Genomic DNA, 24,337 nt, shown 5'->3' on the forward strand with positions numbered 1-24,337 from the left:
CATGATTAAAGGGCTTTAAAATAGACTCTTTACGTGGAGTTGGAATTATCTGGCCTGGAGAGAGAGACCTAGGTGACTAAATAACGGCATCAATAAGAGGAAACATAAAATGCGGTGGCAGGTGTTTCTTTATTGAAGCAACAGGAGCAGGTGGGGTGCTTTTGATTGGTTTTGTGGTTCTTATTCGCTTTAGGTAATAGACTCTGGAGAATCTGGTGAAAGTAATGCTCCTCTATAGATGGCTCGATGTGACTTTCCCCCCAGTGTTAGGGGTCCACCAGTTTCCTCAAAACCTAGTTTATAGACTAGGTTTATAAACTTGGAAACAACTGGGAAGGAGACCCAAAGGCCCTCTCCAGACTTGCTCTCTCCACCCCGAGATGGGCCTGCCCTGCAGGTGCATGTATTGAGCTCTGCTGGGTCTCAGGGTTCTACAAGTGTTGGGGGCATCCTCTCAGCCCACGAGCTCCACAGGCGATTTAAAAATAAACCTGCGCGCTTGCTTCCTGCTTCAGCGCTTTACTCTTCAACACAAAAGTGAGGAGAGCTCCGGGCTCCTCTTCAGGAATCGAGGCTGGGCCTCTCCACCTTCGCTCTAATGACATTTTGGGCTGGATAATCATGTGCTGTGGTGAGTGCCCCGTCCAGCAGTGTCCTTGGCCTCTGCCCACTAGATGCCAGAGGACTTTTTACAACAGCCAAATGTGTCTGCAGGCACATTGCTGAATGGCTGCTGCTCTCTGCCTTTTGACTCTCTTACCAAGGGCAGAGCCTCAGCACCAAGGGGACTGTCTTTTTGCCTTCTTTCTCCCTCTGTCACTCTTCCTGCAGCTAACCTGTGCTTCCCCTGGGAGGCCTTGGGGCTACCCATGTAAGACACTCCCCGACCTCAGGTCCCTCCTGATGCTGGGGAAGGTGCCCAAGCTGCCTTGCAGGAGGGCAGGGTGTGTCTGCCCCGTGGGGGCCTCACCTGGAAGAGGCCCAAGTCCAGGGCCTTGGTGCCAGTACCCCCTCCACCGGACACTCTTCTTTCTGATCCTTCCCGTGGCTGGGTCTTTTTGGTCTTTCTGATCTCAGTTTAAATGACGCTCTGCTGTATTTGTCAGCCGTCTTCACCTGGTGCTCCCCCACATGTGGGAGGCCATCCTCGCACGTGACTTGAGTTACCTCCCTGGCGAGTGAGAGGCCCTTAGGCACAGCTGTGTCAGAGCTTTCCCCACCCTTCTCAGGTCCGAGGGCTTGTCCCTGCGGAGGCGTGTCTGGCCACTACCCTGAAGATCCAGTCGTCGCCCCTGACCTTGGGATGCTGCCCCCCCTTAATTAATCTTCAATGGATGGGATTTTCCCCAGAATTTTTTGTTCCCCAATAAAAATCCACTCCCTGGCATGTTCCCCCCACCCCCACCCCTCCCTCCCTCTCTCCCTCCCCCTCTCTCTCTCTCTCTCTCTCTCTCTCTCTCTCTGTCTCCCTCTCCCTCCCTCTCTCCCTCGCCTCTTCAGTAAACCTCGCTATCGCATTAGGTGGCTGGAGGCTGGAGCTAGGAGGAACCATCCTGGGGCTGGTTTAAAGGTAATTAGAGTCTTGTCTCTTTAATTCAAAACTCTCTAGTGGTTTCTCACATCTCGAACCTTCTTTCATGAAGCCAGCGCGGGTGGTGGGCTAAACCCACACTCAGTGGCTCTCGCCCCATGGGTGTCTGTGGGTGGCCAGGGGCTCCGCTGTGCTCAGGGTGTTTGGTGAAGGCCGTGCAGGCCGGGCTGGCCGGGCTGGCTTGGCTGCGTGGCTCTCCTGCTGTGCACCCTGCGTGGCTGTCTCCTGCTGTGCACTGAGCTCTTTGGTGCCTGTTGTTTTCATGGTGATGGCATGAGAGGTAAAGCCAGCCTGGCAGGTGCACTTCAAAAAATCTCCTGATGGCTGTTGGCCACAGCAAATCCCATGTCAAAGTCAGCAGGAAGGAAGCATGTGTCACCCTCTATGAGGCTACAGAAGCGTGTGGCTGTCAACACTTCTACAGGGGAGTGGGGAACCGGGGCCACCAGCCTCCCTCATGCCCACTCTGAGCAGCTTCCTGGCACGTAAGGTTGAATTAATTGTTATTTGTCTACTGTTACAGGGACACTGGCAGGAATTTTTTCCTGCCTTGTTCAGTGCTAAGTCTGGGCCCTACCTGGCTCAGGGTGGTTTCATTAAATCTTTGATGCATGAATGAGCAGTGGGTGAGTAGTCCTGGGGAATCGGGGAGGAGGGCCGGAGCTGGGTGTTGATAGTTCTAACAGCGAACACCCCTGGGCGCTGGGGCTGGGCATCGTGTTCAGTGCGTGGCAGGAGTAGAACCCCAGAACCATCGTGCTGTGTGGACCTCTGCAGGGGAGGGGCCGGACGTTCCAGCGGGAGCCATAGAGCCCAGGAGCAACACGTCTTTATCCTTTAGCGGAGTACAGAGAGGCCAGGGTGGCTGGAGCGAAGGAGCTTGTGCAGCCAGATAAACAGGCAGGAGAGCCCGAGGCCAGCGCTGCATGCTCCACGTCTCTGGAGGAGCTGTCTGGTCAGAGGTGTGGGGTGATGCTCCTGGGGCTGTGCCACGCACAACCTGAGCAATCATTCTGGCAACCCAGCAGGTCACAAGGGATCTTGTGTAAAACGTCATTGTCCAGATGCTTGTCCTGAAAGTCCTCTGAATTGCTTTGGAAGACTGGATGCCTTTAGCCGAGGGGTGCATGAATTAGAAAATAAGCAGAAAAGTTTCTGGAGGTCCCTTTGTTTTGAGGCACGTGGTAGAAACTTGGGAAATTCCCACAGGAAGGGCAGGTCTGTGGTGCCGCAGGCTCCGAGGCTGGGCTGCCTTTGGGAGCGTGGTTATAGGAAACCTTGGAACACTGGCTTGGAGTTGGCTCAAGGCCACACCAGACATCACCCACTGTTTGCAGACCTTTTGGCCACTCCCCACCCACCTGAATGCCCCAGATCCTTCCTGGACCCAGAGCTCCCATGCTTTGGCCTTCACCCAGACTGGGCAGACTCTTCATAGGTCAGTCAAAGTGGCTGTGATGGAGGTGGGAGCCCTGCCCTTGAAGGAAGGAGACCTGGGTTCTAGCACAGCCAGGGGCCATGGCCTCTGAAGCCCACTTCTCTGGCTTCAATCACTTGTTTCACAAAATGAGCATAAGACTCTGCCCTGCCTCCCTCTTGCGAGATTTGTATGAGAAACAGAGAAGATGACGGTGAAGGCTCTTATAAGACTTTAAAGGTATTATTAATAGGTACTAATTTGCCTTCTCACCCCTAGAAGAAAATAAAGAAAACATTGAGAACGTATTTCGTGCTAAGCCCTGTGTGAGATAGGGTTTTATTTCAGTCTTATTGGAACTGCCTTGGGGTTATTGTGAGGATGGGGAGCCAAAGGTCAGAGAGGTCAAGTGGCTTGCTCTGGGTCACAGAGCCTACAGCATGTAGGGCAAGACTGATGTCACCCACGGGACTGCAAAGCCTGACCTCCTCCTCGTACTCATTCCTCCACCAGCAGCTACCCTGGTCCTGGGTGCTGGTGAAAAGTAGAGAAATAAAGCCAAGGCCCCCATCCCTTGGAGCTCACTTCTGGGTGGGGAAACAGAAAAATGAGTGAGCAAGAAAAGGAGCAGAGAAGGGGAAATGAAGAAAACTCTGTTCTGGGCCCGAGGACAGGCGATCTGCCCAGCGAGTGGTGTGGCGGAAGGTCCCAGGGAGATGGACCTGAGCGAGAGAAGGAGCCTGAGGTGCTTCTCCCACCTGCTCCTGGGGAAGCCAGGCCCCGGCAGCGTCCTTGGATTGGAGAAGGCTGGATGCCTCCCCTGCCCTGCTCTTTCCTGCCCCCAGCTCCTGGAGACTCTTCCAAAGCCTCTAAGTACATCTTAACGGAGAGAGACTCCAGCGGGCCTCCCCCAGCTCCCCAGCGCAGAGCCCCACAGGCCTCACGGCAGCCCACATGGACACTGATACCCCGTGCACCCAGCGACCGTCTCCCTCTGCTTCTGGCACATTCTGGACCGACGGGGGCCACTTCAGCAGGCAACTTCTACTTAGAGCTTAGAGCTGCCATTTCCCGGGGTGGGGGTGGGGCTGTTAGAAATGTTGAGCTGTTTCCAGGGAAGACCCTACCAGGGGTTCCTGAGGGACGCTCTCAGCTTGCCTGCTGCGCTGGGGCGCTGCGGACGCTTCATCCGGCTGTTGTGAGCTAAATGAAGCTTTAGTCTGGAAGCTTACCCACTTGGGAGGTTCCTTCATCTTATTCATTATTTTTTAAATGATTTTTTTAAAAAAGAACAATTCTTTGAAATAAGTTATTTCTAGAAACTAACTGTAGGATTAAGGTATTTTTGTTTTGCTTTCCTGGGAATCCAGCTGAGGCCCCGGGCATGCCAGGCAAGCACTCTACCGTTGAGCTCCACCCTGGCCCAGGAAAGCTATTTCTACATGAGACCCCAGGGACTGGGCAGCTGTCACACAGAGCCTTGTCATGCTGCACAGTCTAAAGGGGACCCTGGGTGAGCAAAAGTGACTTCAGTGGTGCTCCAGAGCAGTGTTCTCAGTTTAGTGCCTCTGAGGACACCTCTCTGGGATCTCAGTCTGGTGTAGGCCTCAGGGTGCAGCGCCTAACAAATTCCTGGTGTTGCTGCTGTGCAGGTCTAAGGGACACAGGGAGCAATGAGGGTCCTCTGGTCTCCTGGACAGGTGGAGCATGTGCAGAATGCTCACAGGTTAATTAGATTCCCAAGCAGGGGGAGGCTTCCTGGCTGGCCCTCCGGAGTGTGTGTGTATACCCATCCTGCGTTCCAGAGACCCCATCTTGAATGCCAGTGCCTCAGGAAGCTGTGCTCGGCACGGCCTTGCAGACCTCTCCGCCTCCCCATGTGCTTTCCATTTCCCTTATGCTCTCCGCAGATTGCAGACTGTCTCCCTTTCTGCTCTCCTGGCCTGTGTGGTTGACAGAGACTCTTTCCTCTTGGCTTTCAGGATAGGCTGGGGTAGGAGAAGCTTGGGGGGTATTAAGAAAGAGTCCCAAGCAGCAGAAGCTGGGTCCTGGGGAGGCCATGGGGGATGGCAGTTTGTGTTTCCTGATGACTTCTGCTCTCCTGGCCTGATGAGTCTCAGTGTGGTGTCACCACCCCAGGTCGGTCCAGTCTGACATCTCATGACTTCCTGGGTACCTGGTGCTGGATGGGCCAGGATGGACTTGGGGACACTCAGGGAGGGGACACTGGTATCCACCTTCCCAGGTGCCCCATCTGGTGTAGGAAACTGGGCTGTCGGCAGACAGTGAGGGACCCCGTGTGGGGTGGAGGGGTGCCTTTGGTGCCGACGGGGAAGTGTTAAGAGTGGACAGGAGGCCTGAGCAGTCCTCTCCAGGGGCAGCTGTGACCAGGGTGGGTCAGGAGGTGAACTAGTGAAGGCAGGAGGCAGCCCTGGAGGGAGAAGACCTGAGTTCTGAAAAGAAGCCCCCTTACCCTGGGGTGAGAGCACTGGAAAATCAATCCGGACCAGTGGAGCTCAAGGCCCAATTTGGAGAAAATCCATTTGTCACGGTGTCACGAGAGGTCCACTTTGGATTCTCACTAGGGTTTACGTTTTCCCTGGGGGCCGATTTTGCCCCATGGTCTCTGGTTCGTAACTAGAGTGAGCGTCAGTGCTCACAGTGTGTTTTAGAGGGACCACAGCTCCCTGCTTCCCCGTCGTCAGGTCTTTCCCCAGGGCCACACCTGCCTGGCCCTGGGCCTTCTCCTGCCCTGCAGTGGCTTCTGGAGGACAGGGACACTCCAGCTGACTGTGTCCAAAGAGTAAAGGTCAGTGTTTTAAAGCATATTTTGAGGGGTACATTCATTTTCTCTTGAAAATGAATCCATTTATAAATAATTATAAATAAATAACATCCATTTATAAATTTTAACTGCTTAAATGTGACAGTCCCCGCCATGTGAAGAAGCTGTGGGGGAATCTGCAGATGCGCTTCTTAGTTTCCAGTTAAAATGTCTGCAGCTCATGCCGAAGTACTTGAGGGCTGATATTTTCCTGACAATTTTTAGTTTTAAAAATGTCTAATGTTCTTTCCCGGAAAAGGTAGAGTTATAAATATGTAAATGAGCCGAGTGCTTTCGGGTGGGGTTTTGAACCACAGAATAAGACAGAATAAGAGCGTGGGAGTGTGGTTTTGAGACCTTGCTTCATTGCAGTTTCTTTTATAAGATTGGAACAATGTCACCTCAATGCTGATTGTAAACGGGATGAGGCTCAAGAAGCGTGTGCCCGTGTCTAGGCCACGAATGTCCTGATGCTGAGGTGATGTCCTTGGCAAGGAAACTGAGGCCAGAAGAAGGGGTTCTGTGCCCTTCGCACATCATTTTCACCTGGGAGTGTTTGCACACCGGCCGCCTTCCAGCCGTACCGCACCTCTGGAGGGTGCCCAGTGTCTTGAGTGACTGTTCTGTGCTGGAAGCCTTCTTCCGTCACTGGGCAGCTCCTCCTGCTCCTGTGAACCTTCCTCCCCCAGCAGACTCTGCTCCCTGGAGTCCCCTGAGGATTCCTTGGCTTGGTGGCCTCTGCCTATTGGATTCTTGCCCTGAACTTGGGGCTGAGAGCTGGCCTGCGGGGCCTTTGCTGAGCCTTCCACCACTTGTTACCTGGCTGGGGACTGCTGGACTTCTGGCAGGCCTCAGAGCCATGACTGTTCATGAGACAGAGGCGGGTGGGGGATGGAAAAGAACAGCAGCACCCCTGAGACTCACTGTTCCAGAGGGTTAGTCCCTGGCCCACTGAGTCCACTGCTTTGGGCCTAAAGTGAGCCAGCAAATCATGGCAGTAGGGCGTGGTGGAGGGGAGCTGCTCAGGACATGGTAACAAGGAAGCATAGAGGCCGGGGAAGGGGAACAGGGCCAGAGGAAGATGCCCTCTTCCAGAACATTGCCCCAGCAGCCCCCTCTCTAGGCACACCTTGCCCACCTAGAGTGACCACCCAGTCCATTTAAACTGGGATGAACTGATTAGGTTACAGCTCTCACAGTCCAGTTTGTTTTACTTGCAGACATTTCTGCATTAACACAGGAGCTTTTGGGGACACTTCATATCCCAATCATAACAATCCTTATACATGGGTTCTAATCTTTGGTGGCAGTAGTTGTCCTCGAGTGCTCTGTTTCTCTTAGGTAGCCACCCTGAGGAGTAACAGCTGTAAACCCTGTGCAGAGCCTGTCCCATTGTTCCCTTGGGAAGACTGGCCAAGGCCTGTCAGTAGGGGCAGGATGATCCCAGGTACAGAGCTCTACCCTCAGCCCAGAGAGTCCTCCCAGACTGGTTGTGGCCAGGGCTGGATTTAGAGGTAGGTCTTTGGCCCCTTTCTAAAGTCCTCAGTTCGGGGGCTTTTCTGGGGTCTCCTGGTTGCACCAAGCCCCTCTGAACTGGCTTTGAGCTCATCGGGGCTGATCCCCAGTGCCTTGGGGACCCACCAGGCAGGGGCCCAGATATATGGGTCCTAGTTGGCTTCTACCTCCCATGCAGCTTCTCCCTTGGCTTCCTGGTAAGCCCAGAAGAGGCTCAGCCCTGGTGGCTACTGTACTGGACAGTAAGGAAAAACAGGACACCAGCCTGACCTGGAACCAGCCCTCCAAACTTGTGGCACTATGAGCTTGGGGGATGACAGGTTTCAAGGTCATGTGGCCATACAGGAAGGCAGCTTCTGGGCCAGTAGAGAGAGGTTCCTGAGACTGGCTTTGAGAGCCCACGTGACCTGTGTGATTTACTTCAAGTCACTGGACACACTTGGCAGCTTTCAGATGACCAGGTGTTCACTATACCGACTGCTCAGACAGTGGGAGCCATCATGGAAGCAGAAGGTTCAGGGGGTGTTGCAGAGGGTATTGAAACCCCCACTTACCCCCACCGTATGCTGTGAGTGATTGGGTCATTATGTGTTGGAGCCAGCCATCAATGAATCTTGAGAACTTTTATCTGGTGGCTTATGGACTGGCACTAAGATACCTCACCTAATTACTTATTATTCAGAGGCCCACAGTGAATACCCTGGGACTCAGCACTGGTGACCACATGCAGCTACTACAGGAACATTCTGCCTGGTGTGGTGGTGGTGGATCCTCGGGGTGCTACTGATCAGCCCTGATAACACACAAAATCAGAGAGGATGTGGAATAACCAAGAGACCCCAGAAAATTAATGTCAGAATCAACCTCCTGGGCTGGGGATGTGGCTCAAGCGGTAGCGCGCTCACCTGACATGCGTGCGGCCCGGGTTTGATCCTCAGCACCACATACAAGCAAAGATGTTGTGTCCGCCAAAAACTAAAAAAAATTAAAAAATATTGAAAAATTAAAAAAAAAAAGAATCAACCTCCCTTATGTCTCCAAAACCGTCTTGTTTAAAACTCTAAAATTGACTTCCCCCATTTTCTTTCTGACACCAGAATCCGTTGTGTCTGCTGGGCCAATCCTTTTCCCTACAGGGCTGGAAATTAAGAAATTCTTCAGCCTTCCCATTCTACCTTTCAGCTGCAATCTTGTGTCTGAGAAGCCATACCCACATGGGAGGCATCTCTCTCCCCTGGACAGGACCTCAGGAATCAGGGTGTGGAGGGTGGGTACAGCTTTAGGGGAGGGTATGGAGCTGATACCAGGAAAGCAGGAGGACTGGTACCAGGAAGCAGTGAACCGAGGCCAGTGGGCTTGGAGACACTGGAAGAATTGGCACCTGGTCCAGCTGTGGGGGGCCCAGTCAAGACTAAAGGTCAAAGTCAGCAGCAACCAACACCAGAAGCCAGGCGTGGAGTGGATGTTAAGATCCATATCCAAGATTGCCTTCAGCATGAGGCTATTGGGTCTGCAGTCCCAGCAGCCTATGGGAATGTCAGGGGCCAGGACACCTAGGGAAGTCTGCAGGGTGTCAGGGATGGGAACAGCCTCTCAAGGCCCAAGGAGCCCTCTGTGCCAGTGGTGGACCTGCAGGCAGGTCCCACCCCCATCCTGTCCATAGCTTCAGTTCCTCAAGAGACATGAGGACTGGTGCTGACTGCTCTCTTGTCCCTGGTGACAGATGTCTGTGATGTCCAGAAAACAAACCTGAGGTGTACATTTAAGGTAGCACTATGGCAGCCCGGCCAGCCCATGACCTCTTCAGGTCTCCTTGATGTCCCTGATATCTGTAACTTTCAGGATTACACTCTTCTGCTGGGATCTGGGATTTGTACATTCTTTCTCCAGTGAGTTGGCACAGTACCTAGGAGCATCTCATTAGTGAGGGCTCATTGTTGCCTGAACCAATGGGTGACTGACTGACGGGGGCTGCAGGTCTGGAGCGGTCAGGTGGAGGGGACTGGCCATGATGTGAAGCAGGAGGGGGAACAGTGGCCCCTTAACCAGCCTTGCAGTCTAGCACCAAGCCCGTGGGCCCCTGTGCCTTCCTGGTCAGGAGCCATGCCATATCTCTAGTCAGGGTTGGAGCTCAGCTGGGTTCCTTGGACACTGGGCAACTCCAGGTTGATCATGGCTACTGTCCACCCCAGCTCTCCCATCCCTTTTTCCTGAAGACATGTTTTCACCACCATCCTGTTCTCTCCTCCTTGGGGTCTAGATCCTGGCCAACGTCTTCCTCTACTTGTGTGCCATCATCGTGGGCATCATGTCCTACTACATGGCAGACCGCAAGCACCGCAAGGCCTTTCTGGAGGCCCGCCAGTCGCTGGAGGTAAAGATGAACCTGGAGGAGCAGAGCCAGCAGCAGGTGAGGCTCTGGTGGGGTGGCTTGGGCCTGAGACTTGGGTTCAGGGCCTGGGGCCTGGGAAGAGGGGCCCACAAGAGGAGAGGGGCCAGAGCACCTGTGCTCTGCAGGGCTTGGTGTTCCTTGGAAGAAGTCCGGTTTTGGTTCCTTACTTGAACTGTGGGTTGCTTGTCCTCAGAGGGCTGGACCACCAGGAGCTTCTCATTCCCAAATCTCCTCTCCTTGACTTCCCTCTCTTGCTTTCTGTTTTTGTTCTGTTTCCCTATAATGTAAGACTTTTCTCTTTAAAGAAATGCATTGCCTAGGCAGCTAGCAATGATTCTGTGCCATTGTTTTCTCAGGTGAAAAGCTTTGTTGGGTGTATTTTGGATCCTTTTTCTCCCTGGGCAGTTGTTTGTGTTATGCCTTTCTTGCCCATCCCCTACTCCAGCCTGTTCAAATGCAGATTTGCACTGTGCACCGGCTGTGTGCTCAGAGAGGAGCTGGGGCCTCTGCTGGGCAAGTGCGTTTGGGCCCATCCCACGACCTCAGACTAGTGGTTGCATTGTATTATCAGCTCTTGTGTTCTTGCAATAGAAAATTCTAAGCAAGACATGAGGAGGCATAGAAAAAGTATAGTAAAGTTTATTAGAGTAGAAAGGGAAAAAGACACCTTTAAGAGGGAAAGTAGTTTTTCTCAAAAGAGGAGAGTGACAACTCCCTTCTTTGTGGCCCAGTGTTTACTGCAGTTAAGGGGGGGTTTTTGGAGAATCCACTCCTAGCTCTTGCTGACAGTTGGATGGGATCATATTCCTAAATCCCTACTGCATATGTTATTAACCATAAGAGCCTAAGTGAACCACAGAGGTGAGAAAATGTATAATTACAATAAGATTAAATGACATGTCAAGGATCTAAAGGCAACTTTTGGTCACCTTGGTCCATACTGGCCAATTTTATTTGGAATTTGTTTTCACAGACCTTGAGGCTGTTGAGCTGTCCAGCCTCTGGTCAGATTAATCTTTCTTTCTCCTACTTGAGGAGAAGCCTTGGGTGCTGGTGCTGTTGGGTATGGGGCCATGATGACTTTGTGAAAGCTCTCTCTTTAAAAACACGTGGTGAGTTAGCATGGAGGCCCCATCTGTAGAGTTCCATGTTCTCACGGCTCTTGTCTACCTATTACCCATCTACCTCAGCTTCCTCCCCCAGGGAGCCACTTCCCACTCACTTCCATTCCAAGTCACTTATGAGGAAGGAAAACCAGCTCAGTCCCTGGGGACCCCAATGTTTACCTTTTTCCATCTGGAGAAGGGCCTGGCTTTCCCTGTTCTTTGTTTACTGGCTTTGCTCCAGCCTAATCCATGACAGGATGGTGCTCTTGGTTCTCATGTGACTCACTCAGCCTTTTAAATGGGTTTTGGTCTGGATTCATCTCAAATGCTTTTAAAAGGTCTCCAGAGATCACGTTCACCAATTTCCTGTTATCCATAGTTTTTATCTCCCTTTCTTGAAACTCTATGGTTCTGTGCTCTGGGAACCATGTCATTTTATGATCAGGAGGTTCTGTGCGCTCTGGATTTACTGAAATTTGTTTTCCTAGATCCTGCCACTAAGGCAGATGGGGCTTTAGTTTTGAGGGACCACACTGGAACCCCATCACTGGGCCTCACTCACATTCTTTAGACAGTGGTATTTGAAGGCACACATGAAATCATTTAGCTGAAGGGACGCAACATTACTCTGGACGTTTTTTCTTTACTTATTAATGAAGTCTTAAAACTTCTGAGCTGGTCTTAGAGTCATCTGTTTCAGAGGGAAAGTTCCCTTACCTCTGTTGTGACAAAAGTCCATGATTGTAGCCCATCATATTTGTCCCCTTTCCCTAAGTCTTGAACCCTGGCTGGGCCTCCTGAGAACTTACCATGGCTGAGTGTATTTAAAAAATACTCCTTTAGGGGCTGTGGTTGTGGCTCAGTGGAGCACTTGCCTGGCATGTGTGAGGCACTGGGTTCAAACCTCAGCACCACATGCACCGCATAAAAATAAATAAATAAAATAAAGGTGTTATGTTCATCTAAAAAAAAATATATACTCCTGGGGCTGGGGTTATAGCTCAGTGGCAGAGCACTTGCCTCACATATGTAAGGCACTGGGTTCAATCCTCAGCACCACGTAAAAATAAATATACAAAGTAAAGATATTGTGCCCATGTATAACTAAAAAAAATATTTTAAAAACTACTCCTTTAGGGCTGGCGATGTAACTCAGTCATATGTAGCATGTTCAAGGTTCTGAGTTCAGTCTCTGTACTGTAAAACAAACAAAAACCTTTACTGGTTTTATAAAAACCCTGTATGTATCTGATCTCTTATACCTTGGTGGTATCCCTCTGGGTTCTGTACTTTTTTTTTTTAGTTGTTGATAGACCTTTATCTAATTTATTTATATGTATGTGGTGCTGAGAATGGAACCCAGTCCTCACATATGCTAGGCAAGTGCTCTACCACTGAGCCACAACCCTAACCCCCCAGTCCTTTTTTTTTTTTTTAATTATCTTTATTTTATTTTAAATTTATTTTTATGTGGTGCTGAGAATTGAACCCAGAGCCTCACACATGCCAGGCAAGTGTATTACTGCTGAGCCCCAGCCCCAGCCCTTGTACATTTTTTTTTTAATGGATGGTCACCATTTAGCGAGGCCAGGGAGTTCTTTGACCCTAACAGTGCCCCACTTTCCTCATCTGCAAAATGGAAGCATTGACATTTGTCTTGCAGAGTTTTTTGAGGGTCATATGAGAAGCATGGGCAGAGCCTGGCACAGTTCAGGGGCTCACACAGCTGCATTCTAATACCCAGGACTACATGCTTCCCTGGGCAGGGTCAGCTCAGGGAGCCTAGGGAATGGCATCGTGTGCCCTAGAACTCTGGATCCCTGTGTCCCAGGCCTTGCCAGGCACAGCAGGTGCCTCTAAGTGTCCATCAAGTGGAATGAATTTGTCCATTCAGGCTTTACTCAGAGTGGGATCTTGGGCTGGTTCCTCGGCCTCTCTAGGACTCAGCTTCTCCGTACGTAGAGCCTTCTTTAAGAGACTATTGAAAGGACAAGGTGGGCTCTGTGTGAACCCCTTGTGGGGTTGCTCAGCTTTGTTCCATTGGGAGAGTTGGTATCCTGTTCCTGGGCCTTGAGTTTCAGTGTGCTCCTGTTTTCCTTAGGACTTTTGTGACTGTGGCCACAAGAGGGATCCTCCCTGTCATTTTACTTTCTTTCAATGTCCTTGACAGGTTTTTAGTATCCTGGTAATGCCAGACCCTTGAAGTAAATTGAGTGTGCTTTCTTTCCCTTTGATCCCTGGAAGAGTTCAAGGGTAATCTGGGTTATGCCTTAAGCGTTTAGAAGAATTCATTAGTGAAGTCCCCTGGGGCCCTGTGTAGTGGCACGTGCTGTAAGAGGCTGAGGCAGGAGGATTGCAAGTTCAAAGCCAGCCTCAGCAAAACCAAGGTGCTAAGCAACTCAGTGAGACCCTGTCTCTAAATAAAATACAGAATAGGGCTGGGGATGAGTGCCCCTGAGTTCACTCCCCGGTACCAAAAAAAAAAAAAAAAAAAAAGTGAAGTCCCCTGGGTCTGGAGTGTGACAAGAGGCAATTTTTGTCATAGATGAAAGCTGTTTCAGAGTTTGTGTTCTTTTTGAGTAAAAAAAATTTCAAAAATTTGTCACAACATTCACAATACTTTATCTTTACTATATGATTTGTAGTAATGTTCCTTTTTTTGTTACTCATAATTTGTGCCTTCAGTTTTTAACTTTTTTCATCATGTATTTTGCTAAGGTTTATTCAGCCTCTTTGGTGAACCACCTTACATCTTTGCTGCTTCTTTCTGTGTACATTTTTTACTATAATTCTCTAATTTATGCTTTTCTGTGTGTGGTACTGGTGCTTGAACCCAGGGGTGCTCTACTACCGAGCTATATCTCCAGCACTTTTTATTTTTATTTTAAGATAGGGTCTTGCTGAGTTGCTGGGACTGGCTTTGAATTTGTGATCCTCCTGCCTCAGTTTTCCTGACTTGCTGGATTATAGGCCACAATCCCACACTGCCATAATTTATGCTGCTAACTTTTTCATTTTTTTGGCTTTACTTAGTGTCCTTTTAACTTCTTGAAATGGAACTTAGATAAGTAATTTTTAGCCTTTCTTTTCTAAAATGTGCATTTAATGCTAGACATTTTCCTCATTACTTGCTTTAGCCTGCAACACAAATTTTGATATTGTATTTTGTTTAGTTCAAAATATCTTTTGTTCTTTTTAGATGTATATGGCAGTAGAGTGTATTTTGAGTTATTATAAGTCCATGGAGTATAGCTTATTTTAATTAGGATTCTCTTCTTGTGGTTGTACATGATATGGAGTTTGATTGGTCATGTATTCATATATGAACATAGGAGAGTTACGTCAGAGTTACATCTGATTCATTCTGCTGTCTTTTCTATTCTCATCAACCCCCCCCCCCCACCTCCAGCGCCTTGTGCATGCAAGGCAAGCACTCTACCAACTGAGCTATATCCCCACCCCTCTCTCCATTCCCCTGTGTCTAATCCAATCAACTTCTATTGTCCCCTACCCCTTTATTGTGTTGTAGCATCCACATATTAGAGAGAACTTTTGGCCTTTGGTTTTTTTGGGATATGCTTATTTCACTTAGCATAATAGTTTCTAGTTCTATCCATTTAACCACAAATGCTATCATTTTATTCTTCTTTATGGCTGAGTGATATTCCATTGTGTATATATACCACAGTTTATTTATCTATTCATCTGTTGAAGGGCACCTAGTTTGGTTCTATAGCTTAGCTATTGTGAATTGAGCTGCTATAATGGCTGTGTCACCATAGTATGCTAATTTTAAGTCCTTTGGGTCAAATGGTGGTTCCATTCCAAGTTTTCTGAGGAATCTCCATACTGCTTTCCAGAATGGTTACACCAATTTGCAGTCCCACCAGCAATGAATGAGTGTACCTTTTCCCCCACATCCTCACCAACATTTATTGTTACTTGTATTATTGATACTTGCCATTCTGACTGGAATGAGATGGAATATCAGTGTAGTTTTAATATGCATTTCTCTGTTAGAGATGTTGAAGATTTTTTTATATATTTTTTGACCATTCGTATTTCTTCTGTGAAGTGCCTGTTGAGTTCCTTTGCCCATTTGTTGATTGGATGATGATGATGATGATGATGATGATGATTTGTGTTAAGTTTTTTGAATTCTTTATATTTGCTGGAGATTAAGGCTCTATCCAAGGTGCAGGTGGCAAAGATTTTCTCCCATTCTGTATGCTCTCTCTTCATATTCTTGATTGTTTCCTTTGCTGTGAAGAAGCTTTTTGGTTTGATACCATTCCATTTATTGAACTCAGGGGCACTCAACCACTGAGCCACATTCCTAGCCCTATTTTGTATCTTTTTTAGAGATAGGGTCTCATTGAGTTGCTTAGCGCCTCACTTTTGCTGAGGCTGGCTTTGAACTCGTGATTCTTCTGTCTGTCTCCTGAGCCGATGGGATTATTGGCATGTACCACCACACCCAGCTGGATTCTTTACTTCTTGCACTTTAGGAATCTTATTGAGGAATTTGGTTCCTAAACTGACATGAAGAAGAGTTGGGCCTGTATTTTCTTCTAGTAGGCACAGGGTCTCTGTTCTAATGCTTGGGTCCTTGATCCACTTTGAATTGAGTTTTGTGAAGGTGAGAGATAGGGGTTCAGTTTCATTCTGCTGCATGTGGATTTACAGGTTTTCCAGCACCATTTGTTGAAGAGGCTATCTTTTCTCCAGTGTATGTTCATGGTGCTTTGTCTATATGAGGTACTGTATTTGTGTTGGTTTGTTTCTATATCTTCTATTCTGTCCATTGGTCTTCATGTCCATGGTCTTTTTATGCCAATACCATGCTGTTTTTATTACCATAACTCTGTGGTATAATTTAAGGTTTGATATTGTGATGCCTCCTTTGCTTTTAAGGATTGCTTTGGCTATTCTGGGCCTCTTATTTTTTCCAAATGAATTTCATGACTGCTTTTTTCTATTTCTGTAGAGTGTCGTTGAAATTTTAATAGGAACTGCATTAATTCTGTATAGCACTTTTGGTAGTATGGCCATTTTAGTTAAAAATATTTTCTAATTTTAATCGAAATATATTTGATCTATGCACTGTTTAAAATTACATTGATTAATTTCTGAACATTTGGGGATTTAAAATTATGTTTTTGTTATTGGTTTTTAGCTCAAATCTGTGGTTAGAAAACAGATGTGGTTGATTTTGATGCACTTGAGAAAACATTCTTCAAAATGTTTCCAAATATCTTTGAAAAATGAAATATTGTCAAGAAATATCAATTATTTTATATTTCCATCTACCCCAAGTTAATACTCTTTGGTTATAGTACAAAAAATTTGCAACACCTTCATTTCACTTAAAAACCCCTTGCGCCCCACTTTCTGGCTATTGTTGTAATGTATTTTAATTCAACATATATTTAAAGCTCCACAAGACATTAGGGTAATTTCTTATACTGTTAATACCCATCACTTGCATTCACCTCAGTTGCTCCCCCATCTTCATTTCTGTGCCTTATTTTCTTGAAGGGTTCCCTTCAGAGATCTGTTGGCAGCAAATTCCATTTCTTTTTTTAAAAATGTTGATGGACCTTTATTTTATTCATTTATCTATATGGTGCTGAGGATCGAACCCAATGCCTCACACATGCTAGGCAAGTGCTCTACCACTGAGCCACGATACCAGCCCAGCAAATTCCATTTCTAATAGCCTGGAAATGTATTTATTTTGCTTTCATTTTTGAAAGATACCTTTCTTAGTCCATTTTGTGCTGCCTCAACAGAATATGTGGAACTAGATAATTTATAAAGAACAAAAATTTATTTCTTACCACTCTGGTGTCTGGGCAGTCCTAGAGGAGGGTGCTGGTCTCTGGTCTGGTGAGGGCCTCCCAGCTGCATCTGCACATGGCAGAGGAGGAGCCAGCTGAGGGCCGTGTGAGGAGCAGCCTTCCTGGTCTAACACCTCCCCGGTCTCTTGATACCAGCACATTGCCAGCACCTGGATTTTGGAGGGGACATATTCAAACTAAAGCAACCCTTTTTTTTTTTTTTTTTTTTTTTTTGCAGATAAAGGATTTTAGGTTGCTAGTCTTTTACTTGTGGCCCCTTGAGAGTGTTATTCCATGTTCTCCATCCTCATCATTCCTGTAGAAATGCCAGTTGTCAGATGCACTGTTGCTCCTGGTACAGTAATGGTTATTTTTTTTCCTCTGATTGCTTCTACAACATTCTCTTAGAATTTAGTTTTCAGCAGTTTCACAGTGATATACCTAGGGATTTTCTTTGTAGTTGCACTACTTAGTTTTCAAAGAGCTTATTGAATTGATGACTTGAAAATTTTCAGCCAGTATCTTTTTATTGCTTCTGCCCCATTCTTTCCTATCCTTCTAGGACTCTCAATATCCCTATTAGATGTTCTTATCATGTTCCATAAGTCATTGTCTGTCTCTTTCTTCCTTTTTTTAAAAATTTTTTAAAAAATTTTTGTGCTTTCAGATTAAATATTTTTACTGACCTAAATTCCAATTTACTAATCCTTTCTTCCTTGGTGTCGTTGAATCAATCTCATATGCTCTGCTCATTTATTAAGTCCTTAATTTCAATTATTGTGTTTTCTTCAGTTTTAGAATTAATTTTTAGAACTGGACTCTAGTTCTCTGGTTAAGCATTCAATCTTCTATTGGAGGGAACTTATTAAACATTTGTTTTAAAGTTCTTGACTGACAGTCATAGTTTCTGAAACACGATGGGCCTGCATTTTCCTATATTTCTTGTCCTGTCTCCTGGCATTTTTATTAGATGGTGTATATGGTATATGGAAATTTCTGAATGATGCTGTGTCTTTTCAGGGAGCTTTTTCCAAAGCAGATGGCCAGCGTATGAGCCTCACATTGATCCAGGGTGGGGTTGAGATGATTTGAGGCTGGCCTGGTCTGGGAGCTGCCCTACTACCGTTCTATGCTTACTCTTAGGAAATAGCCCTTCAGAGATCTTATTAAAAGGCTGGCCCCTCTCCTGGGGCAGCTCCCAGCATATGCAGCTGCTAAAACTTCCCTGTGCCTGTAGCCTCGTGGCTGTCACTATCTGCTTGGCTTCGTGGTCTCTTACCCCAAGCACATGCTCAAAGGGAATAGAGTGCAGAAAGCCAGGCTCACTGTTCTGTGGTTCTCTTTTCTCTAGCATCTCAGATCTTGCAGTCTAGCTACCTGGGAATCTCTTTGCATTAGTCCTGACTTTCCAGCCCATGGGAAGATCTCACCATTGCTCTCTGTTTAGCCTCTCAATGCCTGGTCTCAAGGGAAGGGGGTTAGGTATGCCCAGTTCACCTAAATGTGTTCCTATTCCCTCTGAGATCTTGGTCCCTTGAGTCTTGGTCCTCTCAGTTGTTTCCTAGTGCTGTTGAAGACTAGGGTGTTATTTTTTTTTTTTGTATTTTATCCAGATTTTGTAGTTGTTCTTGGATGAAGTGTTCAGTCTGATATAAGCTCCTCTGTTATAGCAAGAAGCAAAAGATATTATTTTAAAATTATTAAAAATGTACAAGGTAAAACATTATAAAGGTATAAAAAGGAGTATATCAGGAAAAAGTAAACCATCCCCTCCTACTTCCCCTAGCCTTCCATCCACCAGGCAAGCACTATTATTATTATTATTTTTTTGTATTAGAGGTAATTATATGTATTATACAGCTATTCTGTTTACTTCCAAATGTGTGTATGTAGAACGCACATGTACATGCACATGCAATGGTAGCCTATCACTCTTGGCACTGGATCTCTTTACTGTCTCAGGGAGCATTCTAAGTCCATATTACTTTGTCCTTCTTAATGACTAGGTCACATTCCATTTTATAGATATAAGGTAATTCATTTCTCTGAGATCATCTAGGAAGACATTTAGGTTAATTCCAACCTTTTGCTACTGCAGACATCATTGTAATATCCTTACTAGGGACACCATGCCATGCTTGTTCAAGAACGTTTGAGGAATAGGAACATAGGAAAGGAACTGGTGAATCACTGGTCTTGTGCATTTATAAAGCCATTTATAAAAATTGTGGTAAAACACACATAGTATAAAATTTGCCATTTTAACCATTTTTAAGTGAACAATTCTGGGGCATTAAGTACATTCACAGTGTTGTGCAGACGTCAACCCTGTTCATTTCCAGAACTTCTTCATCATCCCAAACTGCCTGTTAAGCAGTAATTCCCCATCCTCACAGGCTCTGGTGACCACCGTTCTTCGGCCTGTCTCTGAATGTGCCCAGTTCTGGGTATTTTCTGTGAGTGGCATCATGCACCAGTGTCCTCTCGTGCCTGGCTTGCTGTGAGTAGAGTCTCTCCAGCTCATCTCTGTTGTGGCGTGTGTCAGAACTTCCTCTTCCAGACCACTGTGTATATACGGCGGTTTGTTTATCCATTAGGATGTTTGAGTGTTTATCTGTTGGCCTTCTCTTTGTTGTTTATCCTTTTGTCCATTGTGAATGTTCTGCTTACGAACATGGGTACACAGTATCTGTCACAGTCTCTGCTTTCACTTCTCTGGGGGTACATATCCAGGAACGGAGCTAATGGGTCATATGGTAGCTCTGTGTTTAACGTCTTGATGGACCACCATGTGCATTTTTAATGTTGATAAATACTGCCAAATGTCTTACACACAGGTTTAAACGATTTATATTCCTCCTGGCAATGAATGAGAGTGCACTTGGGCACTTAAAATTTCCTTGTTTACCTAGAAGCTACTTCTCTGCTCCAGGAACCCTGGATGCCCTGGGGCAGTCTTTCCTTTGAAGATCAGACCCAAATCATTACCCACTCCCACATCCCTGAGCCTCCTCTTCTCACAGTGACCAGCACCAGAGTCTGGAGTCTGCACCAGAGTGGGCGGGAGGACCCACTGGCAAACTGGAACATGGGATTCACATCTAATGCTTCTGCCAATGTTTTTTGGGGGACAGTGAGCCCTGATTTTCTCACTTTCTCCCTGTGTGACATTGGTACTGTGTTTCCCTGTCTTCAGATTAGTCTTCTGAAAAAGTGAGATTAAAAAGCATGCCCCTGGGTTCTTCCCTAGTACAGACAAACTAACAAAAATCCTGTTGGCACGGAGTTGTCTGGGAATCCCATGAAGGCAGAAGGCAGAAGTGAGTCTAAAAACCATGAAGTCCTATGGTGCTGTTAGCTCCTGTGGTGTGGCTCCAGCCCAGGGGGAGGCACTGGCTGAAGGAAGCCTCGGAGTAGATGGGAGTTGGCAGGGTCTCCTGTCAGTCTCCTCTGTTCCAGTGGGGACAGAGGTTGCTCCCTCCCCAGGCATCAGGGCTGACGTGAATGGTGTTGAGCAGCCTGGGCTCTGGGCTGATTTAACGTCCCAGGAGCATCAGCCAGCGAGTCCTGGGAGCCTTGGGAGCTGAACGCAGGCCAGTCATGGAGGTCACATGATCCTGTTTCCTCTTATCAAGGCCCATGGTGAGAGTGAAGGAGCCAACAGAGGGGAACTGCTTGGGGAATGGTCTGCGGAAGCCCTCGGAGGGGAGTGCACAGCAGCTGGTTTGGACGCGGCTCCTGTTTAAGACCATCCAAGGCTGACGCACCAGGCTTTCCGCACGCTAACAGTGTTGAGCTGTTTTTTAAAAATTCTCAGCACCCATTTTAAAAAAAGTTTTTGATAGTTGTAGGTGGACAGCACACCTTTATTTAGTTTTTTATGTGGTGCTGAGGATCGAACCCAGTGCCTCCCACATGCTAGGCAAGCGCTCCGGCCGAGCCCCAGCCCCAGCCCCAGCCCCAGCCTCAGCAGCCATTTTGAATGCAGTATTTCTCCTCCTTGGAGAAGGGGCCTCCTTTGTTTCGTGTCTCACTTTGTGGTGGAAGGATGTGTCCTGCTGCTGCAGCTGTGTCACCTCTGCAGGGCACTGTCCTCTCTGGACCTCATCCTCTTCCTCTGCCATAAAATGAAGTGGGGGACGAGCAGGGAGCAGGATTCTGTGGCTCTGGTCTCCTTGTTGCCCGTGGGAGCTTGTTCTCTCCTTTGTGGAGATGACCAGCTTCTTGCTTGTGATGGGAGGGTGGGCAGCCATGACCCCCCCCACCCCCCGTCCCTTTGCACAGTTGTCCCCTTCTGCCTCTTCAGGCAGGTCAAGACAGATAGCTTACGGGTGACAACTTTGCAACATTGAACCCCCTGGCCCAAGCCTCCTCTGTCGGGCAGGAGTTTGGCCCTCTTGGAAGCCTTGTGGATGTGACACTCTCTGAGGGGGCTCTCCTTGCATCTTGAAGACTGTGGGCAGTCTGGGGAACTTGCCTGTGGAATAGGCTGCTCGGGTAGACTGTAGGCCTCTCCAGTCTTCCCTCATCTCCGTGGGCATCTTGGGGTAGAGCTGGAGGCCCAGAGGAAAGAACTAGAGTTGTTTGTTGCGATTCTCATGTGACCTCATAGCAGGGTTTAGTTGGGGACCTTGAGGGTTACTTAGCACCCCAATTGCCTCCTGGCAACAGCAGGTATCCAGAAAATCTACCCAACACACCCCTGTTACTAGGTACAAACTGCAGAGCCTTTCTGAATTCCATCCTTAGAATCACTTCCCAGGCAGTAGGATGCACTTGAAGGAGGGTGTAGGGAGATGGAGGTGGTAAGGAAGGTGGTCAAGGCAGGCCTGGACTTCCTGCAGGTCACGCCCTCTTAAGTAAGCCTCCTCTGTACCTTGTCCTCCAGAGAGCATAGGACTGCCCTCAGTCCCCACCCTTCAGAGGGTGACAAGCTGTAGCCTGGGCACCTCTAAGGAGAGCCCAGGGCTGACTGCCCCATCCACTGTCTTCACCTGTGGCACCCTGGGGAACATGGCCTTGGGGGACACAGGTTGGACTTCTGTCGCTCCCATGGGGAGGAGCAGGAACAGACAGCTGCCTCACTCTGCCCCTCTGCTGTAACCTGGCTCCAGGATCACCTTTGATGAGGTTGCGCTGCTGCTTTGAGCTGTGGTGTTTTCCTCGGTAGGTGACCTTGAGCAGGTCAAGGGGAGAGCTGCCCGTTAGCCGTGAGCGTCAGGCTTCTCTCCTGGGCGCCCTGCCCGTGAGCCCTGGGACGCTGCTGTTTCATCAGCTCAGCTTCTGCTGCTAGCTTTTCTGTGTCCCCTCTCTGACCTTTGCTCAGGCTTCACTGTTCCCCTCAAGACCTTTGGCTCCGAGGACAAGGTGTCCAGACAGTAGCTGTGACCTTAGCCCTGTTCTTACAGGAGGTTGGTGGGGGAGAGGGGAGTTGGTAATAAGAGAGGCCAGTTACCTCTTGTCCTGGGGTTGCTAGCCCCTGTGTCTGCTGTTGACCTGGCAGTGCTGATGGGGGGTGGGGACCTTCCTCCTTGGGGAGCTTCTGAGAGCGAGGAGAGGAGGCATTGGTGCGGCGAGGGAGGAGGGTGCTTCACCTCCACAGAAGCCCTGCCTCTTCCTCGCTGTGCCGTGATTTGAAAGTGGGTGGGTGAACCCGTCATGTCACCTGCCTGAAAGGAGCTGCAGAGACCCCCTCCCTGGCATCAGTTTTGACTGGCATCAGTTTTGACTGCCATTGGAAGTGGTAATGTCTGACAACACAGGCTCCTAGCTAGGCCACTTTTTGCATGACTTGGGCCAGTTACCTATGTCCCTGAGCCCAGTTTGTCTGTGAAATGGGAACAGAATAGGATGGTTAAGAGTCTATGAGAGACCATTCAAGCCACAAGTATTTGAGGCACTCTGCTCGGCCCTGGGGATACAGCTTCAGTGTGTGGGGGGCAGACATGAAATAAACAAGTGTACTCTGAGAGGCGGGGGACAACACTTAAGGGGAGCCTGCAGGTGGAGGTAGCAGTTGAACATCTGGTGGCCTGGGAGGGCTTTCCACAGTGAGATTTGAGCACAGAACTGAAGGCAGGGAGGACGAGAGCAGCGTGCAGGGGGAAGGACAGTGAGTGACAGGCCCTGAGGTTTGTCTGCGAGACACCAGAGAGGCCACTGTAGCTGGAGCAGGAGTGAGGGGAAGAGAGACAGGTGAGGCAGAGAGGTGATGTGGGCTAGGCCTACAGGGCTCCCTAAGGACCTTGGCTTCTCCATGGGGAGGTCTTAGGTTTTAAATGGATCAGTTGTGGCTGCTGGTGGAGAAGAGAAAGCACTGGAAGCAGGGAGGCCAGTGAGAAGCCATGCAGTAATTTTAGTGGGAGGACATTAGCTCAGGTCAGAACAGGAGGTGGCAGCGATGGGGGGTGGGGTTATTCTAGATATTTTCTGAAGGCAGAGCCAATGACTTAACTGCTGGATGGAACGGGAGACAGGAGAGTGAGGAGTCAATGACGGTTAAAGATTTGAGTCTGGGGGAAACTTAAAGGCAGAATTGCTGGTTACAGAGATGGGGAATATGGTGAGAGTTGCAGGTTTTGGCTGGGGTGAGGTTGAGGTGAGACTGGCTGTGCTGAGATTGAGAGCCTGCTAAGACATCCAGGTGGCGAGCACGCACCAGGCTCTTCAGCATGTAGATCACCTCTTGCATTAACCCCAAGCCTGGTAGGTTCTAGGTTCTGTGCCCTCATTTGCAGACTTGTGCTTGGGCCCCACCAGGGTGAGGACGTAGGACAGTGCCTCTGTGTGCTGGTAAGCTCGGTGGAAATTGGCTTCTACCTGAGGATAATAAGTTAAGTGCTTTTGCTACCAGGCATCACAGGTGATAACCACTGTCCCAGAGCCACTCAGGGTTATAGGAGAAGCCAGCCAAAGGGTGCAAAGAAGGAAGTAGAGGTCCTGGCCTCTGCAGTGACTATATATATCAAACAGGGTCCGCCTTGTATCCTGGCCTGCCCAGTTCAGAATATGGTGTGACACATCCAACTTGACAAAAGCATTGTGTGACAAAAGAACCCAGATGATCTGGCTGGGGACATATCTGGGAAAACCACAACCTTGTAACCCTGTTAAACATACATGAAAAAGAAGCCAGTGAGCACAAAATAAAGCTGATGGCAGAGAGTGCAGGCTAGAGGGCGAGGAAGGTGGAGGAAGGAGGGGATCGGTGGGTCTGATGGGTGGGCCTGCCCTGGAGACTCTTTGAAGTATTTGGAGTAGGATTTAAAGAACCAGGTGGGTGGCTTTTTGAGAAAAGGGAGGGGGAACTGTGAATGTGTGGTGTGCAGAAAAGAGTCTTCATCTCAGTGAGAGGGCAGAAGTGGGGGTGAGGGAGTTTGCCCGTGGGGGTGTGTGTAGGTGGTGGGTGATGGAGAACAGTGACCTGATGGACAAAACCCTCACTGGGGGACTATGCTTTGTTCTCAGTGTGGAAGGGACTGGTGTCAAAAGGCCAGTCAGAAACTTATCTGGGGCCCTGGCTGGAAGGGCAGCTGAGGGTTTGTGAGTAGTGGAAGATGGGATGGAGCACTGGCAGGAGCACTGGCAGGGATTACTCCTTCATTAGCCAGTGGCAAAGGGATTGAAGCCAAACCATCACCAACCTAGCACAG

General features: G+C 48.5%; 1 protein-coding gene across 3 annotated transcripts in view; it reads left to right on the forward strand.

The window, feature by feature from the left end:
• ADCY3 (adenylate cyclase 3) overlaps nt 1-24,337 on the forward strand; it is an 85,975-nt gene that overhangs the window by 30,263 nt on the left and 31,375 nt on the right. For all 3 annotated transcript variants that reach the window (XM_081264107.1, XM_081264108.1, XM_081264106.1), the window contains exon 3: nt 9,608-9,757. In XM_081264107.1, the coding sequence (XP_081120233.1) occupies nt 9,608-9,757 (150 nt within the window). The remainder of the gene's footprint in view (nt 1-9,607; nt 9,758-24,337) is intronic.

Source organism: Spermophilus citellus (assembly GCF_964194105.1).
Source record: "Spermophilus citellus genome assembly, chromosome: 13".
Taxonomy (NCBI): Eukaryota; Metazoa; Chordata; class Mammalia; order Rodentia; family Sciuridae; genus Spermophilus; species Spermophilus citellus.